This window comes from Suncus etruscus, chromosome 8 (assembly GCF_024139225.1).
Source record: "Suncus etruscus isolate mSunEtr1 chromosome 8, mSunEtr1.pri.cur, whole genome shotgun sequence".
In the NCBI taxonomy this organism is placed as follows: domain Eukaryota; kingdom Metazoa; phylum Chordata; class Mammalia; order Eulipotyphla; family Soricidae; genus Suncus; species Suncus etruscus.
In genome coordinates, this window is record NC_064855.1 from 60413372 (window position 1) to 60431955 (window position 18584).

The 18584-nt window shown below is 35.1% G+C and overlaps 2 protein-coding genes across 3 annotated transcripts in view; one reads left to right on the forward strand and one right to left on the reverse strand.

The window, feature by feature from the left end:
• RB1 (RB transcriptional corepressor 1) overlaps positions 1 to 8444 on the forward strand; it is a 150318-nt gene extending 141874 nt beyond the window's left edge. Inside the window, exons 25-27 of one of the 2 annotated variants that reach the window (XM_049778764.1) lie at positions 3893 to 4035; positions 4670 to 4719; positions 6572 to 8444. In XM_049778764.1, coding sequence (XP_049634721.1) covers positions 3893 to 4035; positions 4670 to 4719; positions 6572 to 6630 — 252 coding nt within the window. In that variant the 3' untranslated portion in view covers positions 6631 to 8444. The remainder of the gene's footprint in view (positions 1 to 3892; positions 4036 to 4669; positions 4720 to 6571) is intronic. The other variant, XM_049778762.1, reaches the window with a different exon arrangement.
• A 3379-nt stretch (positions 8445 to 11823) lies between these two features.
• The window catches only part of RCBTB2 (RCC1 and BTB domain containing protein 2), a 56892-nt gene continuing 50131 nt past the window's right edge, over positions 11824 to 18584 (reverse strand). The window contains exon 13 of the mRNA XM_049778790.1: positions 11824 to 12318. Coding sequence (XP_049634747.1) covers positions 12178 to 12318 — 141 coding nt within the window. The 3' untranslated portion in view covers positions 11824 to 12177. The remainder of the gene's footprint in view (positions 12319 to 18584) is intronic.

The following is an 18584-nucleotide window of genomic DNA, read 5'->3' on the forward strand; positions in this document are numbered from 1 at the left end:
TCTATAACATATGACAAAGTAAAATGTACTCTAAAAAGAAGCTTAAGATTTCTATAGTATAAATTTAGCATGTTGCATAGAATTAATTTATATAGCTTGCTATAAATATATGTAACATTATAGTTTATTTTAAAATCGAGATTAATTTTTAAAAAGCATATAATTCTAAGCAATTCTATTACCTGAATATTTGGAAAGCATTTTTATAAAATTGTTTATGAACAAGGTTTGAAAGTATGTATAGTAATCTCACTGCTTGAAACTGAGAGTAGTACCAAGTCCTATATTTACTATTTTATTTATGCATATATACCTAATATAAAAGTTTATAAATTGTGCCCTGTAAGAGATTAACAATAAGAATTGCTATATTTGAATAACTAATAATAAAATAAAACTATTTTATAAGCGTACTGATATTAAATTTATATTAATATCATCTCAGAATTTCTTGCTATACATATTTTTGTATGGATAGATACCATATTAAAATGTCATATGAGTCGGTCTACCTACTGTTTTATACATATACGGTAAATGTTTTTGTTTGTTCTTCCTCTCAGATTTTTATCTGGAAACTGATTATAAATTGGTTACATGTTACTCTACCTTATGTAAACAGTATAGCTATATGATAGTCTTTGTTGCACAGAGATATGAGATAGATTACTTTGAAGACTTATTCTAGCCTGGGAATCCAGTACTTAGCTAGCTGCAGGGTCTATTCACAAGACAGATGAGTTACCAAGCAGTAGTTCTCTTTATTCATTGTTGTTTTTTTTTTTTTTTTTTGAGGAAGGGAGGGGAGGAGAAAATGAAGGAGGGAAGGAAGGAAGAAGGGAGGAAGAAGAGAAGAAAGGAGGAAAGAAAGAAGGAGGAAGGAAGGGAAGCAGGAAAGACTGGAGAAAGGGAGGAAGAAAGAAAAGGAGGAAGGAAGGAAACAAAGATGAAGGGAGGAAGGACTGAAAGAAGGGAAGAAGGAATGGAGGATGGAAGGAGGGCAGAAAGGAGAGAGGGAGGGTGAAGAGAAGGAAGGAAGGTAGAAAGGAGAGAACTGTTCAGTTCTTTTTTCTTTACAAACTTACGAAGTTGTTCATGATTTCATTTCAGTCACACAATATACAAGACCCTTGACCAGTGAAGATTTCCCACAACCAATGTCCCTAGTTCCCCTCCCACCCTTCTCTCTCTGTCTCTCTGTCTTTTTCTTTTTACCCTTTTAAACACTGTGGTTTGCAGTAGTTACTGAAGGGATATCATGCATATCTCCTTACCTCTTTTCAGCATCCAGTTCTTATCCAGAGTGATTATTTCCAATTATCATTATCATAGTGGTCCCTTTCTGCCCTGTCTCCTTACTGTACTCTCAACTATTTGTGGCAAGCTTTCTACCATAGTCTGGTCCTCCTGGCCCCCATCTCTTATGTCTCTGGACACTATATTTGTTTGTTTCGGAGGCCACACCCATTGACGCTCAGAGTTTACTCCTGGCTATGTGCTCAGAAATCACTCCTGGCTTGGAGGGAACATATGGGACGCCGGGATTGAACCACGGTCAGTCCTAGGCTAGCGCTTGCAAGGCAGATGCCTTAGCTCTAGCGCCACCGCTTCGGCTCCTTCTCAGGACACTATTAACATACTATCTTATTTTTTTATATCCCACAAATGAGTGTGATCATTCTGTGTTTATCCCTCCCACTCTGACTCATTTTCACTCAATATAATATCCATTTTCATCTGTGTTTAAGTAAATTTCATGTCGTCATTTTCCCTAACAGCTGTGTATTCCATTGTAGATGTATCACAGTTCCTTTATTTACTCATCTGTTGACAGACAGAGGTTGCTTCCATATTCTGGCTATTGTGAATAGTGCTTTTCTGCATTGTTTTTGATCCTTAGGGTATATTCCTAAGAGTTACTGATATTGCAGGATCATATGGAAGCTCAATTTCTAGTTTCTTTGAGGAGTATCCATTATTGTTTTCCAAAAAGGCTGGACCAGTTGACATTCCCACCAGCAGTCCCTCTCTCTCTGCATCCATGCAAAGACTGGTTGTTCTTGTTCTTTTTGATGTGTTCCAGTCTTTGTGGTGTGAGATTATATGATGTGAGCATTTTTTATGTGCCTTTTGGCCATTTGCATTACTTCTTTGAAGGAGTTTCTGTGCATCTATTTCCATTTTTGATGGGGTTTGGTGTTTATTTCTTGTTAAGCACTACTAGTGCCTTATATACCTTAGTTATTAATCCCTTATCAAATGGGTTTTGGGTGAATAGTTTCTCCCATTCCAAGGGCAGTTTTTGTATCCTGGTTACTTTTTTAATGTAGTCTCATTTATTTATCTTTGCTTCCACTTGTTTAACCAGTGGTGTTTTATCCTTGAAGATAACCTTACCTTCATCTTTCATGGAGCATTCTGTCTAAGTTTTCCTCCATGTACCTTACGGTTTCAGGTCTGCTATTGAAGTCTTTAATCCATTTTGATTTGACTTTTGTACATGGTGTTAGTTAATATTTTTTTTTTTTGCATGTAGCTGACCAGTTGAAGAGGCTTTTCTTGTTCTACTTCTTATTTCTTGCACCATTATTAAAGATTAATTGATCATATACCTGAGGTCAGGGTTAGTCTTTTATCTCTGTAGTAAAGTTGATTCCAAGGTACTTAATTTTCTGAGGCACAATTGTGGTGTGATTTTTTAAAATCTATATTTTTTTCTTTCCTTATTTGTGAATAGAAAGCCATGGATTTCTGCATATTAATTTTGTAGCCCAAGCAGCAATTTTCTTAGTGCCCAACTAGGGGAGAGTTACTAACAAAAAATGAAGAATCATACAGTTATTGGCTCAAGTCATATGGCTTGTAATACAGCACCCCTCATCTCCTACAGTAACAACTCAGAGAAAGAGATAGAAGAAGATAATGAGCTAGATGGATGTCATAGTTATTTTGTACCTAAAATTGAAAATGATTGAGTCATTTTTGCCATGCTATTTTTGTCAACACAACACTAGTTCCAACCCCTAGTTAAGAGGAATAAACACAATTGATGTAAAAACTGGTAGATAGGATTAGTGGGAGGAAGTAGGTAATTTGGTTAGAGTCAGCCCATCTACCAGGTATGTGTTATGGTCTCTGGAGAAAATCTGTCCAGAGAAGGGTTTCACAAACTGTTCTAGCTTCATATGCTTCTGAGAAGTAGTGGGGTTTTTTTTTTGTCTCTGAGTTCTAAAATTGAGGGAGCTAAGTATTTCATAGAGTTAACAGACTAAAGAGGATCCATATGGGAAGAGACAGGAGAAATTTTTTGTTTGTTGTTTGGTTTTTGGGCCATACCCAGTAGTGGTGGTGCACAGCTCTGAGCTTGGAAATCACTCCTGGCATACTCAAGGGACCATGTGGGATGCTGGGGATCGAACCTGTGTCTGCTGTGTGTGCATGGCAAATACCTTACCCATAGTGCTATCTCTCCAGCCCAAGACAGGAGATTTTTATTTTGTTTTGTTTTTCAGGCCACACCCGTTTGATGCTCAGGGGTTACTCCTGGCTAAGTGCTCAGAAATTGCACCTGGCTTGGGGGGACCATAGGGGTCGCCGGGGCATCGAACTGAGGTCCTTCCTTGGCTAGCGCTTGCAAGGCAGACACCTTACCTCTAGCGCCACCTCACCGGCCCCAGACAGGAGAATTTTTAAGAGGAGATACTTTATTGGGTCAGAGTTAGGTAGAATTACTCTTACTTTGAGATTTTTCATAACTCTTATTTGATAAAGCATAAAAAATGAAGCTATTATACTTGCCTCATTTTTATATACCTCAAACTATAGCTAAGGGTTTATAACTAAAAGATTCTGTTCTTAAATTATCTTAAAAAGAGAAATTTGTAATCTATAGACTTCTGAGAAGTTCCAGAAAATAAATCAGATGGTGTGCAACAGTGACCGAGTGCTCAAAAGGAGTGCAGAGGGAAGCAACCCTCCTAAGCCACTGAAAAAATTGCGCTTTGATATCGATGGAACTGATGAAGCAGATGGAAGGTAGGAACCATTCTTGTATGTTTTTCAGAAGCCGAATTGGTCATCTAGTGAACAAAATACCAGCTCTGATCTTGACTCTCCATTTTATCCCTATTTTATTTGAAAATTGCATATTCCTTAACATAATTGATGATTTTACAATTTGCTATTTAAAGTAGATGTAAATACATTATTGCTTTAAGATATATATATATATATCTGTTGTTTAAAGCATTTTGTAAGTGGTATCATATAACTATATGCATTCAGAGATAATATCTAATGTTTAAAATAGGATCATTGTTTTACTTCTGAACACAGGAATAGTACCTAAGCATTGCTATGTATGGCCCAGCACTCACTCATAAAAAACAAAACAAAACAAAACAAAACAAACGTAGTCTGAACATTGTTTCACAAAACTATTATTGTTTTCATTAACTTTCTATTTTAAAACTCTTGAAAACTACTGTTTTCTATAAGAACAATGAATCATAAATTTTAAAGAATCATAAATTGGTGACATTTTGGGTTGCTTATAAAACTATTAAAATTACTTAAAAGCATAAATAAGCCATGGCAAGTTCTATAAGTGTTGGGAATTTGAGTTTTCCATTATTACAGATTAAGTACCTTGTATTTATTTAATTTGCAGTAAACATCTCCCAGGCGAGTCCAAATTCCAACAAAAACTGGCCGAAATGAGTAAGTATTTAACTTGCCTCTGTAAATGAAATTGTTTATCTTAGCAGACCTTTCATATTTTTAAAACTTTATTTAAACACCATAATTTGTAAAATTGTCCATAATATGGTTGTTTTGAGAATTCACTGTTAAATCACCAGTCCCACCACCAATGTGACCTTCCCTTTACCATTGAACCTGGTTTCCCACTGACCCAGAATAGTGCCTGCTTAGCAGGCACAAAATAATTCATTTTATATTGCTTGTTACAACAAAATGGCTATTAAAATGATTGAAAATGCTTAAGTAAAATAAAAATTTGTGAAAATTTTTCTATCTCACAACAGCATCATTAAAATCATTGTTATCTGAGGGTTTATTAAACTATTGCTAGTTGAGCCTTTTATGTTATTGTTATTGTTTATTGAGTTTAGTTGGCCTCTATGCTATACTACTTTCCCATCTAATTTGGTGTGTGGAATTTGCAGGCTCCAGGATCTGTAGAACTGGGCTGATAAGTTTCAGTGGCCTGCTTGGCACACATTTCCTCTGAGATTAGCTGTAAAGCTGGGCCATAGCAAAATTATCTATCATCTATCTATCTATCTATCTATCTATCTATCTATCTATCTATCATCTATCTATCTATCTATCTATCATCTATCTATATCTATCTAGAATTTGGGGCCACACCTGGTGGCACTCAGGAGTTACTCCTGGCTCTGAGCTCAGAGATCACGTGTGGCATGCTTGGGGCACCATATGGAATCCCAGAGATCAAATCCGGGTGGGTCTCATACAAGGCAAATATCCTCCCTGCTGTGCTATTGCTTCGGCCCCTTTATGCATTTTAAAGATATTTGGGGTCCTAAGAGATCGTCAGTAGGTAATATGATTGTCTTACTGGCAGTTGATCCTGACTCATATCCCTGGCACCACAATATAGGCCCTATTGGGTTGTTTTTGAGAAGCAGAGAGTGAGTGATGTCTGGTACTGGATATATATTAGGAAAAAGAAATATAGGATATGGAAAAAAAGAGAAATATTCAAATATTAAAATTTAAAGATATGATTTTAAGTGATTCAAAAATATCATTCTAGGTCAGAAGATATAATAGTAAGTACAATACCAGTTAAAACAAAACTTTTTTCAGTAAACTATCTCAAAACATTTCTAATTATACTAGCATTGAATATAAAATGTTAAGAAATCTAAATTCAATATACAAAACTGTAAATTTGTGGGTTATAAATTTTCTAGTGAAACAAAATAGTTTTGACTCAAAGAAATTTAGAAAGATGTAAGGGTGTAGAAGGTAGGAGGGAGATAGAGACAGAGAGACGTGTTTAAGAAAGAACATGGATTTGCAAGAGAAAGCATGTACACAAAGGAATGCTGTGATCTGTAAACAATACTTTAGTTGATCATTCTGAGTTGATAGCTTATTAATATTTTACTCTGCTTAAGTGCCAAACTAAATATCATCATCTCTAGAACAATGGTCTACAAAGTTGAGCATCTAGAGGTCTGTATAAGACCACTTTGGGGGATACATTGAGAAAGTATTAATTTTTCTGTTTAATATATTTTGGAATATATTTTTATAATTTATGTGTACACACATTTTGGTGTTAAAATGCTTGGGAAAAATTCACTGTATATATACATATGTATATATATATATATGTATATATATATATGTATGTATATATATATATATATATATATATATATATATATATATATATATATATATATAAAGTTTGGCCATCACTTTTTCAAGGCTTGCACTTCATTGACATGGCTAGAGCATAAAATAAGAAGTCATCAGCCCTTTGTCAACTTATTGGCACCATTAATGCTGTTGACACTTCTTTTTTTATTTTCCAGCATCTACACGAACACGAATGCAAAAGCAGAAAATGAATGACAGCATGGATACTTCAAACAAGGAAGAAAAGTGAAGACTATGTGATGTTGGTGGGCACTGCATACACCTCTGGCTGTATGGTTTCTTGAATTGACTGTATTAACTCAGCTTGGTTGCTGTCATATTTAATATGTATCTTGGGCTCACTTGTAGATATAAAATTACAGATGCACTATGAGTATTTGTGCATCTGATTCCTAAGCCAGTTGCCATGTTGTGGTCAATAGACTACATTGTTATTGTACAAGATTGAAAGTCTTGTGTAAATCCCACCATTTAAAAGTTTGTAGCAGGTGTTTCCATTTCCAAAGTGTAATTGCTCTGTTTTTCAAATGGTGAGGATACTCCCAGACTGGGAATCTTAATCCCCACATAACTGAGTACTTTGTCTTTTCTTGTAGCATATGCTTGATGTTTGCTATTTTCTTTATTAATTTATATTTATTTTTTTAACTTAACATGAACCATAGAAAACGTGTTTTCCAAATACAAATTGGCTGGCTGACCCCCACCCCCACCCTACCCCAACATTCACCAAAAATGATTCTAAGTCCTTCTGTTAAAACAGGTTATTAGAAACTAGGAGAAAATGTACTAATTTTTTATACATTAGATTTTAGTTTATTGATGGAATCTGATGTTCTGTAGGCTCGTTTTATAAATTCAGCTTTTAAATACAAGCAGAAAGTAAAGTGTAAACATACTACTGATACAGATTTCATACCTCAGGACATGTAATAATTTCTTTTCTTCATCCAGCTCATTTTAAAATGAGAGTAGTCAATAATACTCTTGTTTTTTATACCATTCAGATCACTGAATTAATAAAGCACGCATTTAGTACTTGAAAGCTGAAGTGTTCTTGCTAGAGCTGTTGCAGAGGACCCTAAAAATAGTACAACCCAAGTGCACTTTCTAATGTTTCTGGGCCCTGAAGGATCAAGATACGAAACAATTTTACTCTATGGACTGTTAACTCTAGGAGCCTTAATTTCTTTTTTCTTAGAGATTTGTCTAACTCTAATGCATCTTAGCAGGTATTCTGCCCTCCTAAATTTGAAGAGTGTTTTTTCCAAAATGGTACCTGCCTTCCATTTTATGACTTTTGAACTGGCAGTTGTCTATTTATCTTTATTTTTTTTTTCAAGTTAGTATGGTCTAACACTGTTAAATTCAAAGCCACATTATTCCCAATACAAGAATTAAAGTAATCAAAAGTTTGTTTTCTTTTTGGCTAGGCATTCATATTTTCTATTTGATTTTTGCAGAAACTTCAATAGCTACATTAGAAAGAGGCGCTTTTCCCCCTGGAACCTAAAGTTTTATTTAAGCTGTGTGACTAACTTATTTAGAGAGGATATAATTTAAAATAGGTGGTATTTAAGGTAGAATTTTAGTAAAACTACAGTCTGAACTCTGACTTCTTAAAAATAAAAAGAATTCTGATGTTATTTGTTAGAAAACCATTTTAATTTGTGCTCATTTAAGTTTCAAACTTATTTTTGGTAGTTATCTTAATAACAAAGGTACTAGAAATCTTTTTTCCAGTCTCATTAATTTTTGCATGAATATCATATGAATACGCTTTCATCCAAGAAGTTACCACATTTCTTGGTATTTTGCTAAAAACTACACATTAGATTTAGTGTCAGAATTTTAGGAGCTTCAGATATCATGTATGGAGATTTCTTAAGGCCTCAAATAATTGCTTTACTGCTTTTTTATATTGGTTAAAATTGTACATTTAAAATGTATGTTACTATTTTCTACAATAGTTTGTCTATTTTAAATAAATTAGTTGTTAAGAGTCTTCAGAGTTTGATGTTGTCTTTATGTCATATGTTCAGATATGCACCTGTGTATGCAATTTTCTACTCTCCCATCTATTTGGCTCTATAGACAGAAATAGCCAAATTTATTTATGCAGTTTTGGTCTCTTGTAGGTCAGGAATCTTATACATTAAACCTATACTATCTCTGGCCCCTTTGGGTTTTATGTCTTTCATGCAGTCAACCCTGCTTTAATCCCTAGCATCTCATCCCAAGAACTGTGCCTGAGCAGCACACATTTTCAGATCTTTCCAACTGAAAAATATCTGGAAGGGGGGGAGGTCCCAGTCCCCCAGGGACCCCACTGGGAGAATCCCCCAAATAAAACAAAAACCCTAGGCTGGAGCTATAGTATAGTTGCAGTGGTCCTCAAACTATGGCCCACAAGCCACATATTGTATTTTTTTTTTTTTTTTTTTTTTTTTGGTGTTTGGGCCACACCCGGCCGATGCTCAGGAGTTAAACCTGGCTGTCTGCTCAGAAATAGCTCCTGGCAGGCACAAGGGGCCATATGGGACACCGGGATTCGAAGCAACCACCTTTGGTCCTGGATCGGCTGCTTGCAAGGCAAATGCCTCTGTGCTATCTCTCCGTACATATTGTATTTGATGAACAAAGACAAAAGAATTTTCTTGACCCAATGATCATGAAAAGGAGGTAACTACAAATTGCAGTCTGTATTTTTCAGGTTCTAGCTAAGAATAGCAAGGTTTACTTTCAAAAAGAAAAAAAATGCATTAAATATCTTCACAAACCTCTCAGTAGATGGGGACACTTTGATTTCTGTAAAGTCTTTAATTTTTCAGTGTAAGTTGGGTATAATTATAGGTAAAGCACTAAAGTACTGAACTTCCTTATGTGAGAAAGAGAAGAAACAAATGTAAGGATGGACTATATGAACTTGTGTAAAAGGATTCCTTAATTACTGATTTTGTGTCATAAAAATGCACCTATTCTCTCATATATCCTTAACAGAATTTCAGGGTAAAGTGGTGCTCTACATTCCTCACATAGAAATATTCTTTACATGGGATTGTTGGTGTCAAGCCTATCCTCAAAGACTAGAGAGGGCATGTTTCCTTCAGGGTAATGTCTCCAGGGAATTCATTCAGCCTGGCCTAAAACGTGCTCTTACTATTATGGAGGTCCAGGTTATAAGGGCTAAACCAGTGATTCTCATTCTTGGGCTAAACAAAATTATTGTAAATATTTAGGGGCCTGCATGCATGTAGCCATCTCTGGTTTTATTCCCCTACTCTATATATGGTCCTCCAAACCCTGCAATGAACCTTTTATCTATTCAACCTTTTTTAATTTTTCTCTATGAAGTATGGTTCATCACCCATGATGAATTAGGTAAGGGGTTGCATATTTTCATCCCTGAATAAATTGACTCCTTCCTATTTGAGTGTTCCAGTTTTTACGTGAAAGGAGCCATAAAAGAAAAAGGCAAAGAACTGTCAAATAGGCAAGAAAGAGGAAGAGAAGACTTTGCAAGACACTATTAATATTTAGTGTGAATGAAAAATTATATGAAGGCTTTGTTAAAAAAAAAAGTCTAGCTTAGTAAGGTAAGGAAGTTGGCCAACTGCAGAATTTATAGCAATAACTACTACCGAGGACTGTTTGTTCTCTGCTAGACAAAACAGTAAATGAAAACAAACATGGATTACTTTTAAAATAACAACTCAGACTAGATAGTTCCAAAGATTGGTTTCCCTATTTAGATTTAGTGGTATACCCCAAGGAAAGCACAGTACAGAAAACACAATACAAAAATCCCCTCTGCACTCCTATGCTCATCAAAGCACTATTTACAATAGCTAGAATCTGGAAACAGGTCAAATGCCTGAGAACAGATGAGTGGCTAAAGAAACTATGATACATTTACACAATGGAAAACTATGCATTTGTTAGGGAAAAAAATGAAGTCATGAAATTTGTTTATACATGGATAGATATGGAAAATATTATGTTGAGTGAAAAGTCGGAAATGAATAGACAGAATAATCTCCCTCATTTATGGGATATAAGAAAAATAAAAGATAGTGTGGTAATGATATCCGATGACAACAGAGAGAAGGGCCAGGAAGACAGTACATGGTAAGAATCTTGCCACAAATAGTGGAGCAGTGCAGTTAGGGCAGAGAAGGGACCTCAATGACAATGATAGTTGGAACTGATCACTTAGGACAATAACTGGATGTTGGATGGAGAGAAAGTGATACGCACTATACCCCTTCATTAACAAATGTGCAAACCACAGTGTCTAAAAAAGGGGGGGGAGGAGGAGAGAGAGAAGCAAAATGTTTGCCTCCAAGGCAGGCAAAGGGGAAGATGGGAGAGAAATCGGAAACTGGTGATAGGAAATGTTCATGAGTGAAGAGTGGTGTACATTTTAATACTGAAACTCAATCATGAACAACTTTGGAATCACTGTGTTAAATAAAATAACTAGTGGTATGCAAGCAATTTTGATTCTCAAGATATACAAAAAGAAGTTACTTCAAAAACAACTTCAACAAAATACAGACAATAATATGAATAATATCTGCAAACAAGCATTTATTATCAAATATTAAATTTAGTATTAGAACAAGATTTCTAATTTTAAAAGAGGTTTCCTTACATAATAACATTGTGAAATATAGATTAGAAGACTAAAGCTATTTTTATGTTCCAGTTTCTCACTTGCAGTTAAAGTAAAAATTGATATCATTCTCATATTTACATGAAATGTAAATATTATTTCATCTTAAGCTAGTACTTTAGGTCATACTATACTTTGTTTTATGAAGACAAAGTCAACAACCAAAAATTACTGATTTTTTGGTTTTGGGGCCACACCCAGAAGTACTCAGAGTTTACTCCTGACTCTGCACTTAGGGATCATCACTCCTGGAGGGCTTAGGGGACTATATGGGGTACCAGGAATTGAATCTGGGTCACCCACATACGAAGGCAAATGCCTTACCCATTATACTATCATTCTGGCCCACAGCCACTTTTTAAGGTGGCAAATCTCTCAACACAAGAGCAAATAATGCTATATACTCATATAAGGTAGAAGAGCCCAGAAATAACATTCATTCCAAAATAGTACTTCATACTCAATAATCCCCTTGTGAAAATTAATGACTCTAAGTAAGTGGAAAATTTAAATTACCCTTTGGCTTTTATGACAATTAACAACCAAGGCCTTTATGAAGTCAAATAATGGTCTGAATTTTAGCCACTGTCTCTCAGAACAATGTATCAGAAAGAATATACACCTCAGTTGTTAAAGGCTGTTTTAATTGTTTTTGTGGTAATTTACTCCATTTAATATTTCACAAATAAAGCTGTTCCCAGGGAATACAGAAAATGGAGTACAGCATTTTCTGTCAGCTAACCATGTGCTACAGCTTATTGAATAGTGGAACACTTGACCAGAAGAGCATTATACTTACATCATTGACCAAAATGTCCAATTTAAGTGATTTAAGAGAAGAAACAATAAATATAAGACATAGTATTTTTTCCACCTTGAGTTTTGTCATGTCTGATAACAGCATTTAATACCTTCTAAGTAAAGGATGTTAGCAGGTGGACTGACTACCATCCTCTTGATATTTATGGAACATGAGTTTGTAGCCAAACAATAGATAATCACAGATATTAATTAGGAGAATTTATTCTCTGGCTCTTGCAAGGAAAATGCCTTCCTATAGGTAAGGATCAATTTTTGAATGCTCCAACTCTGCTTGCTTTACTGATAAAGTTCTTCAGGAGATCATGGTCCATTTCGGCAAAGCCTGATGTTTGTGTTACTACAGTCAAATGGTTTATGCAAAACCTGAAGCAGAATTCTTCTAAGTCCTAGGAAAACAACAAAAATGTTTGAATAAATTTGTATTTCTCCAATGTGATGAAATACAGCATGAAAATTCTTAAAACATGATAAGGATAAAGAATTTATTGATCAATACATAGAAATAGTAATAACTTTTAATAAAATTATTTTGCTTATTTGAAGCTATGCTTGTAAAATTATAAATAATAAACATCCAAATCCCTCCACATTAACTAAGGCAAAGAATCTGGTTATGATTAACTGGCAGTGTTTGAGGATTTTTCCTGATAGGTCTTGGGCAGCCATGTTGGTGTTAGGGATTGAACCCCAGGGCTCACACTTAAAAAGCATATTTTCTAGACCTTTGAGCTCTCTCTCTCTCTCTCTCTCTCTCTCTCTCTCTCTCTATTTCTGATTCTTTACCTTTTTCTAGTTATACTATTTTTACTCATTCAAGTTTCAGGTTTTGTTAAAAGGATAGTCATATATTTCCCTAGGGGCTTTAAATACTTCTACCTGCAGTTTACGAAGAGAGGGTAAGCCATATAAAAGATATATATATATATATATATAAGATATATATATATATATATATAAGCCATATAAAAGATGTTGCCAAAAAAAATCTCTGAAGTTATAAACAGACAACTGTTTTCTTTTTTTTCCTTTACAAAGCTGGATTTTTATCACACTAGTCACATCTTCATTACTCTTTAACTAGCAAAGTGCTTTGACTAAATAATGATTTTCCACTGTCTAGAGCAACTCCATAGATTGGTTATTTCTGGCTAACTACAATGCATTTGGGGCCAGAGAAAAATATTCTTCTGGATTAGATCTGTAAATTTGAGAAATAGAATGAAATGGCTGAACATCTTCCCTACCTTATTTCCCCAAGAAATTGAACTAGAGTGAGAGCAGCCTGCAGAATCAAACAGCCCTTGGATTCTGCTATCTCTTGGCTCAGAAGAACAACATATTGCTAGGTGATGGCCAGTCTCAATTCCTGTCTATGAAGCTGAAGTAATTTCTTAAATAAATAACTCAAAAGGGGCTAGGGACATAGACAACTTAGTGGCCAAGGATACACAGGAACCTGAGTTAAAACCCCAACACCTTATGTTTCCCTGAACATTGTGACATCTAGCCTTGGTGATTCCCAAGCACTACTCAGTGGCTCTGGTGGCAACTGGTGCCACAGGGTCTGAACAGCTCCACTTGCTTGGCCAGTTATCACCAGAATGGCCTTCTGGATACTGATAACTGATTTGGAGACTCCCAGATAAAAACAAGATAATCTTTAAGTAATTATGCATGCATATTGTAAACCCTAATCTTTCTTCTTTAGGCACATTTATTATAGCAAATGCTTAAATTGAAAATAAGTAAAAATTAGAATATGGATAGTGGTTGCCTAAACAACAACAACAACAACAAAAACCACTACAGTTCATGTCCTCAGGCCACAAACTTTGAAGTCATCTACTCCTGTGATGCTTGGGGGTCACTAGGGCCACATCCAGTGGTTCGAGGTAATGAATTCAGGGTCTGGCAAGTGCTGATAAGCTCCTAAATAATGATCTGTTTGATTTTTCATCCAACAACTATGTCATCAGAAAAAAAATTCCTCTATTCCACCTTATATTCCAACTTCACTTTTCATCATTTTCTCTGCTAACTGCCTGGATGGATCCTCTCCATCCTGGTGAGAATAGCCTAACCAACCACCTCTCTCGCCTTCATGGTCTTCTCAGCACTGCAATTTTTTTCCAAATGCAGATCATGTGTGCTCATCTCCAAAGTCTCCAATGACTCATAAGGATGGATTAGAATTTAGATCTCTTAAGTTTGCGTGTTACTTTCTTCTGGTCCTGTTTCATAGATATGCCCATCCTTACCCATTTTCCTACAACTCCTGCCTCCTCCATTCTTACATCATCAGATAGCTGGGCCTATTGCTTATATCTTGCCCTAAGTTCTCCCAACACATGATTTCAGAGCTTCTTCCAAACCATTCAACTTTTTGTCCAATCTCCTCTTGTGATATCTCCTCCTGGACCTTTATTTAAATTTTTATCCTCAGCCTCATGTTCCTACTTTGTTTTCCATTTATCACCATTCCATTTATCATCTCATATACTTTTGATATCTATTATTTATTGTATTAATCGATTTATTGCCTACTGCTATAGCCTGAGTGCCAAGTGCAGTGCCAATTATACAAAAATCAGTCAGTGAATATTTGTTCAATCAGTTAATAAGCTGCTAAGTTTAAAATGAGGGAGATAATAGTAATAGGAATTTTTTTGAGTTGGATTTTTTTTTTAATTATGAGAACAATGATGCAAAGAGGACAAGGTATAGTTACAGTGAAAGGACAATCGCCCATAAACAGAGTTCTCAGAAGAAATCCCCTTGCTGGCGCCTAAATATTGAACTTACAGTCAAAGAACATTAAGAAAAATAAGGCAGAACCCATGTACAATTACTTTGTCCACAAGTCCCCAGATTGTAGTACATTATAACATTTCTTAGCAGTACACAAAGCAACCTAAAGCCATGAGATTTATGTGACTCCTTAAAAATTGAAGACATAGTTTTTTTTTTTATATTTTCATGCACATACATATTAGTTTAAGTTAACATCAAAAGTTTAAGAGGTTTTTTTTTAAGGGTTAGTCAAAAGGGCACAGTAAAAACGGTGTTAGAGTGGCAAATATTGTTTGCATAGGCCCACCAAAATATGGGGGACATGGAAAGGAAAAGCCTTGGTCTAAATACAAGGAGATCCCTACCCCTGAAGTTTCCTGGCATAACACCAACTCTAGGCTCCAGGCAAACTAGTTTATTCAATTCATGTCATTGTCTGTAGTGCCAATACAGTTTTATTTTTCACGCAGTCCTATTGTTGGCATCAGGTTTCTGTATTAAAGATCCTTGAATCTGCACATCCTACATTGAAGTCAGGCTGGTGTGGAGTATCCTCTAGTTTCACCTCACAATTAAGGGCAATACAGAAAGAATTTTTATTCAATACCACATTGCATTAATCTTTGTATTTTACTGGTTTGTGTTAGTTTTTCTGAGCTTCAATATCCTCATTTACAAGGAACTACTACTAATACATATGTCTTGTTAGGTTCTTTGAGAACTAAGCACTATATAATCTATACTTCAAGTAATCACTGTCTCTTGCTGATTATGCATTTAAGTGGTAGTCTAGGTGAGAAATAATTTTATTGTACAATTTCCAAAAATTTCCTCAGTTTTTGTTAATTTAGTTTTCTATGGGTACACGCAAAGCACTGTAATATGTCTACGTAAAATGTAGGCTGTGTTATATTTTATTATATTAGGTTAAAACTATGCCAATTATTTTTCTTATAATATTCGCTCTGATATACCCTGATGTAAAGGGGTTCCTTAAACATTTGGGGTGGAGAGCTATACCTTGTGGTAGTCAAGGTTTACTCCTGGTAGTGCTCAGGGAACCCATATGTGGTTCTGGGGATCAAATGGGGATTGGCTCTGTGTAAAGCCAATATCTTACCCCTTGTACTATCTCTCCAGTTCTGTCATTAAATATTTTAATGAGTACCTACTGTATGGCATTATCCCTGAAACCAGGGATTTAACTGTGAATGAAAAAAATTCCTCAAGGAATTGAAGGAAGGTAAAATACAAATAATTCATATCAATAGGGAATGTGGAAAAGTCAGCTATATAGCCTATATACAGATGGAAACACTGTGGCCCACTGTATCATATGGGGTAACCCACCTGTACCTAATACTATCATCAAGACAATTCTCCCAAAGGCAGATTTTGGTTGTCATGAAGCTTTCAGCATACTCTATATGCCTGGTGTCAAATTCCTTTGATGAAAAACAAACATTCACTTCACTAAACTTTTTAATGTGTGTCCAGGTTGATCAGGTTGTTTTCCTGCGGTTTTAATTTTACTGTTAAGCAGAAAAGTAGAATATTCAAAGTTACATACATAATGTAATGGAGAAAAAGAAGGAACTATATGGAAATGTTAATGTTCTCAGGATGATGAGTCATTTCCTTTCTTATGCTTTCTGTTGTTTCCAAATTTTCTTTAATAGACATATTATTTATATAAGCTGAAGAGAAGCTGTAACTTTTTTTTTTCCTGCTACCACTGGAAGGTCCCTGTTTTTTAACCAAAGGAGAGGATATCCTTACATCAAGAGGAAACTGACTCTAAGAAGTATAGCCTGTTTCCTAAAGATTTAGCTCTTAGGACAGCTTTTCTTTCCTTTATAGCAAAACAATACATGGTCACTGTAGATAGTTTAGGAAAAACAAAACACGGAAATAAAAGCCTGTCTTTTTTTTTTCTGTTAAAATACAGAAATAAAACCACAATATTTATTTCTCTTTCTGCCTTTTTCTAAGTATTTTGTTCATTTAATAGTTTAAATGCATTTAAATTATTTTAAATGTAATGAAGGTTAGTCTTTTTTTAAATTAAGCTATTTTTACTTATAAAAAGTAAAAGCTAGATCATAGTTTTATAATTAGTAATATTTCTTGCTTATACATATAATTACACTATGTTGACCTGTAGTTTAAAATGATCTATTGTTCATGTTGAATTTTCCTACCTGTAAAAATAAATTGTTGCAGAAAACATGGTTTCCTAAGAGAAATGCCTATAATTTTTTTAAAATGCATCTTCAGAGCCAAGGGAATAGCTCAAAGGGCTGGAGCACATGCTCTGCATTTAGAGGTCCTAGGTTAAGTTCCTTGCACTCCATGTCCCCAAGCATTTCTCTTGTGGCCCTGCTAGCCCCCAGGATTCCCCTGCAAGCTTCCTAACGTGATATGCATGATACGCTTTCAGTAACAATATAGCAAACCACAGTGCCTAAAGGAAAAAAGATGGAGAAACAGGGAAGAAAAGTGTCTGCCATAGAGACAGGCAGGGTGTTTAGCAGGAGAGGAGGTGAGCCCAGAAAGGAAACTGGGGACACTGATGGCAAAAAATGAACACTGGTGAAGGGATGGGTGTTGGAACATTGTATGACTGAAACTCAACCATCAACAACTTTCTATTTCACAGTAATTCAATATTTAACAAAGAAGCACTGTATTGCCAACCCCAAGCATTAAACCTCAGATTTTGGCCTGGTAGAGCCAGGCCAAAAATCTTTGGGAATAACCCCAAGCCCCTGCGCACTGCTTGGGACATCCCACAAATTTGCATGATAAAGCTTTTAATAATTATGATACCAGAATGAGCCCCAGAAGTATAGCAGTTTTCACTCTCGTTAGCTGTTTAAGATAACACCATAATTCTGAATTTAAATTATATTTATATATATATATATATATATATATATATAATCAACTTGTGGTGAGATTAATTCAAGTACCCATATATAAGATATCCCTTAAAATATTAGCTTCCTATAAAAACAAAAACTAAAATACAATTTTATAAATATAAAATATAATTTGAAAGGTGAAAAATCATACTTTGCTTGCACTATATTTTATTTGTTCACCAATCCATTTGGCTCTGGTTCTTTTTTTCAAAAGATTTATTTTTAGTACAATAACTATGGTAAAAATGCCTCATTACTTTCCAATTTTCTCTGCTGCATTTTTTGTATAAATTTTTTTTTATCTTTTTTGCTATCAGAATATTATTTTCTATGGATTTGGATTTGAGGTCTACCCTAATATTTGAAGAAAATATTCACTTACATTTTTGATTTGTTTTTGGGTCACACCTGGTGATGCTCAGGGGTTACTCCTGGCTATGTGCTCAGAAATCACTCCTGGCTTGGGGGACGAAACCAAGGTCTGTCATGCCTGGGTCAGCTGTGTGCAAGGCAAACACCGTACCTCTGCGCTATAGCTCCAGCCCCTCACTTACATTTTTTATAGCACTTTACTTTGCTTGTTTTAAAGTTTTGCCTAGCTGCTGGAGATATAGTACAGTGGGTAAGGCACTGTCTTGCACACACAAATCCTTGTTCATCCCTAAAACTTCACATAGTCCTCCAACCACCTCCAAGAGTGATTCCTGAGCACAGAGTCAGGAATAAGTACTGATCAATGCTATGAATGGCCCAAAAGTTAAATCCAAACATACTTGATTATATTTACATTATATACTACATAAGTTATATGTAATATACACATTATATACATGTATAATATACATATACATGTAATATGTATATATAGATCACACACACACACACACACACATCTTTACCTAGAGGTTACAACTTTCATTTCAGGTCTGAAGTAGATA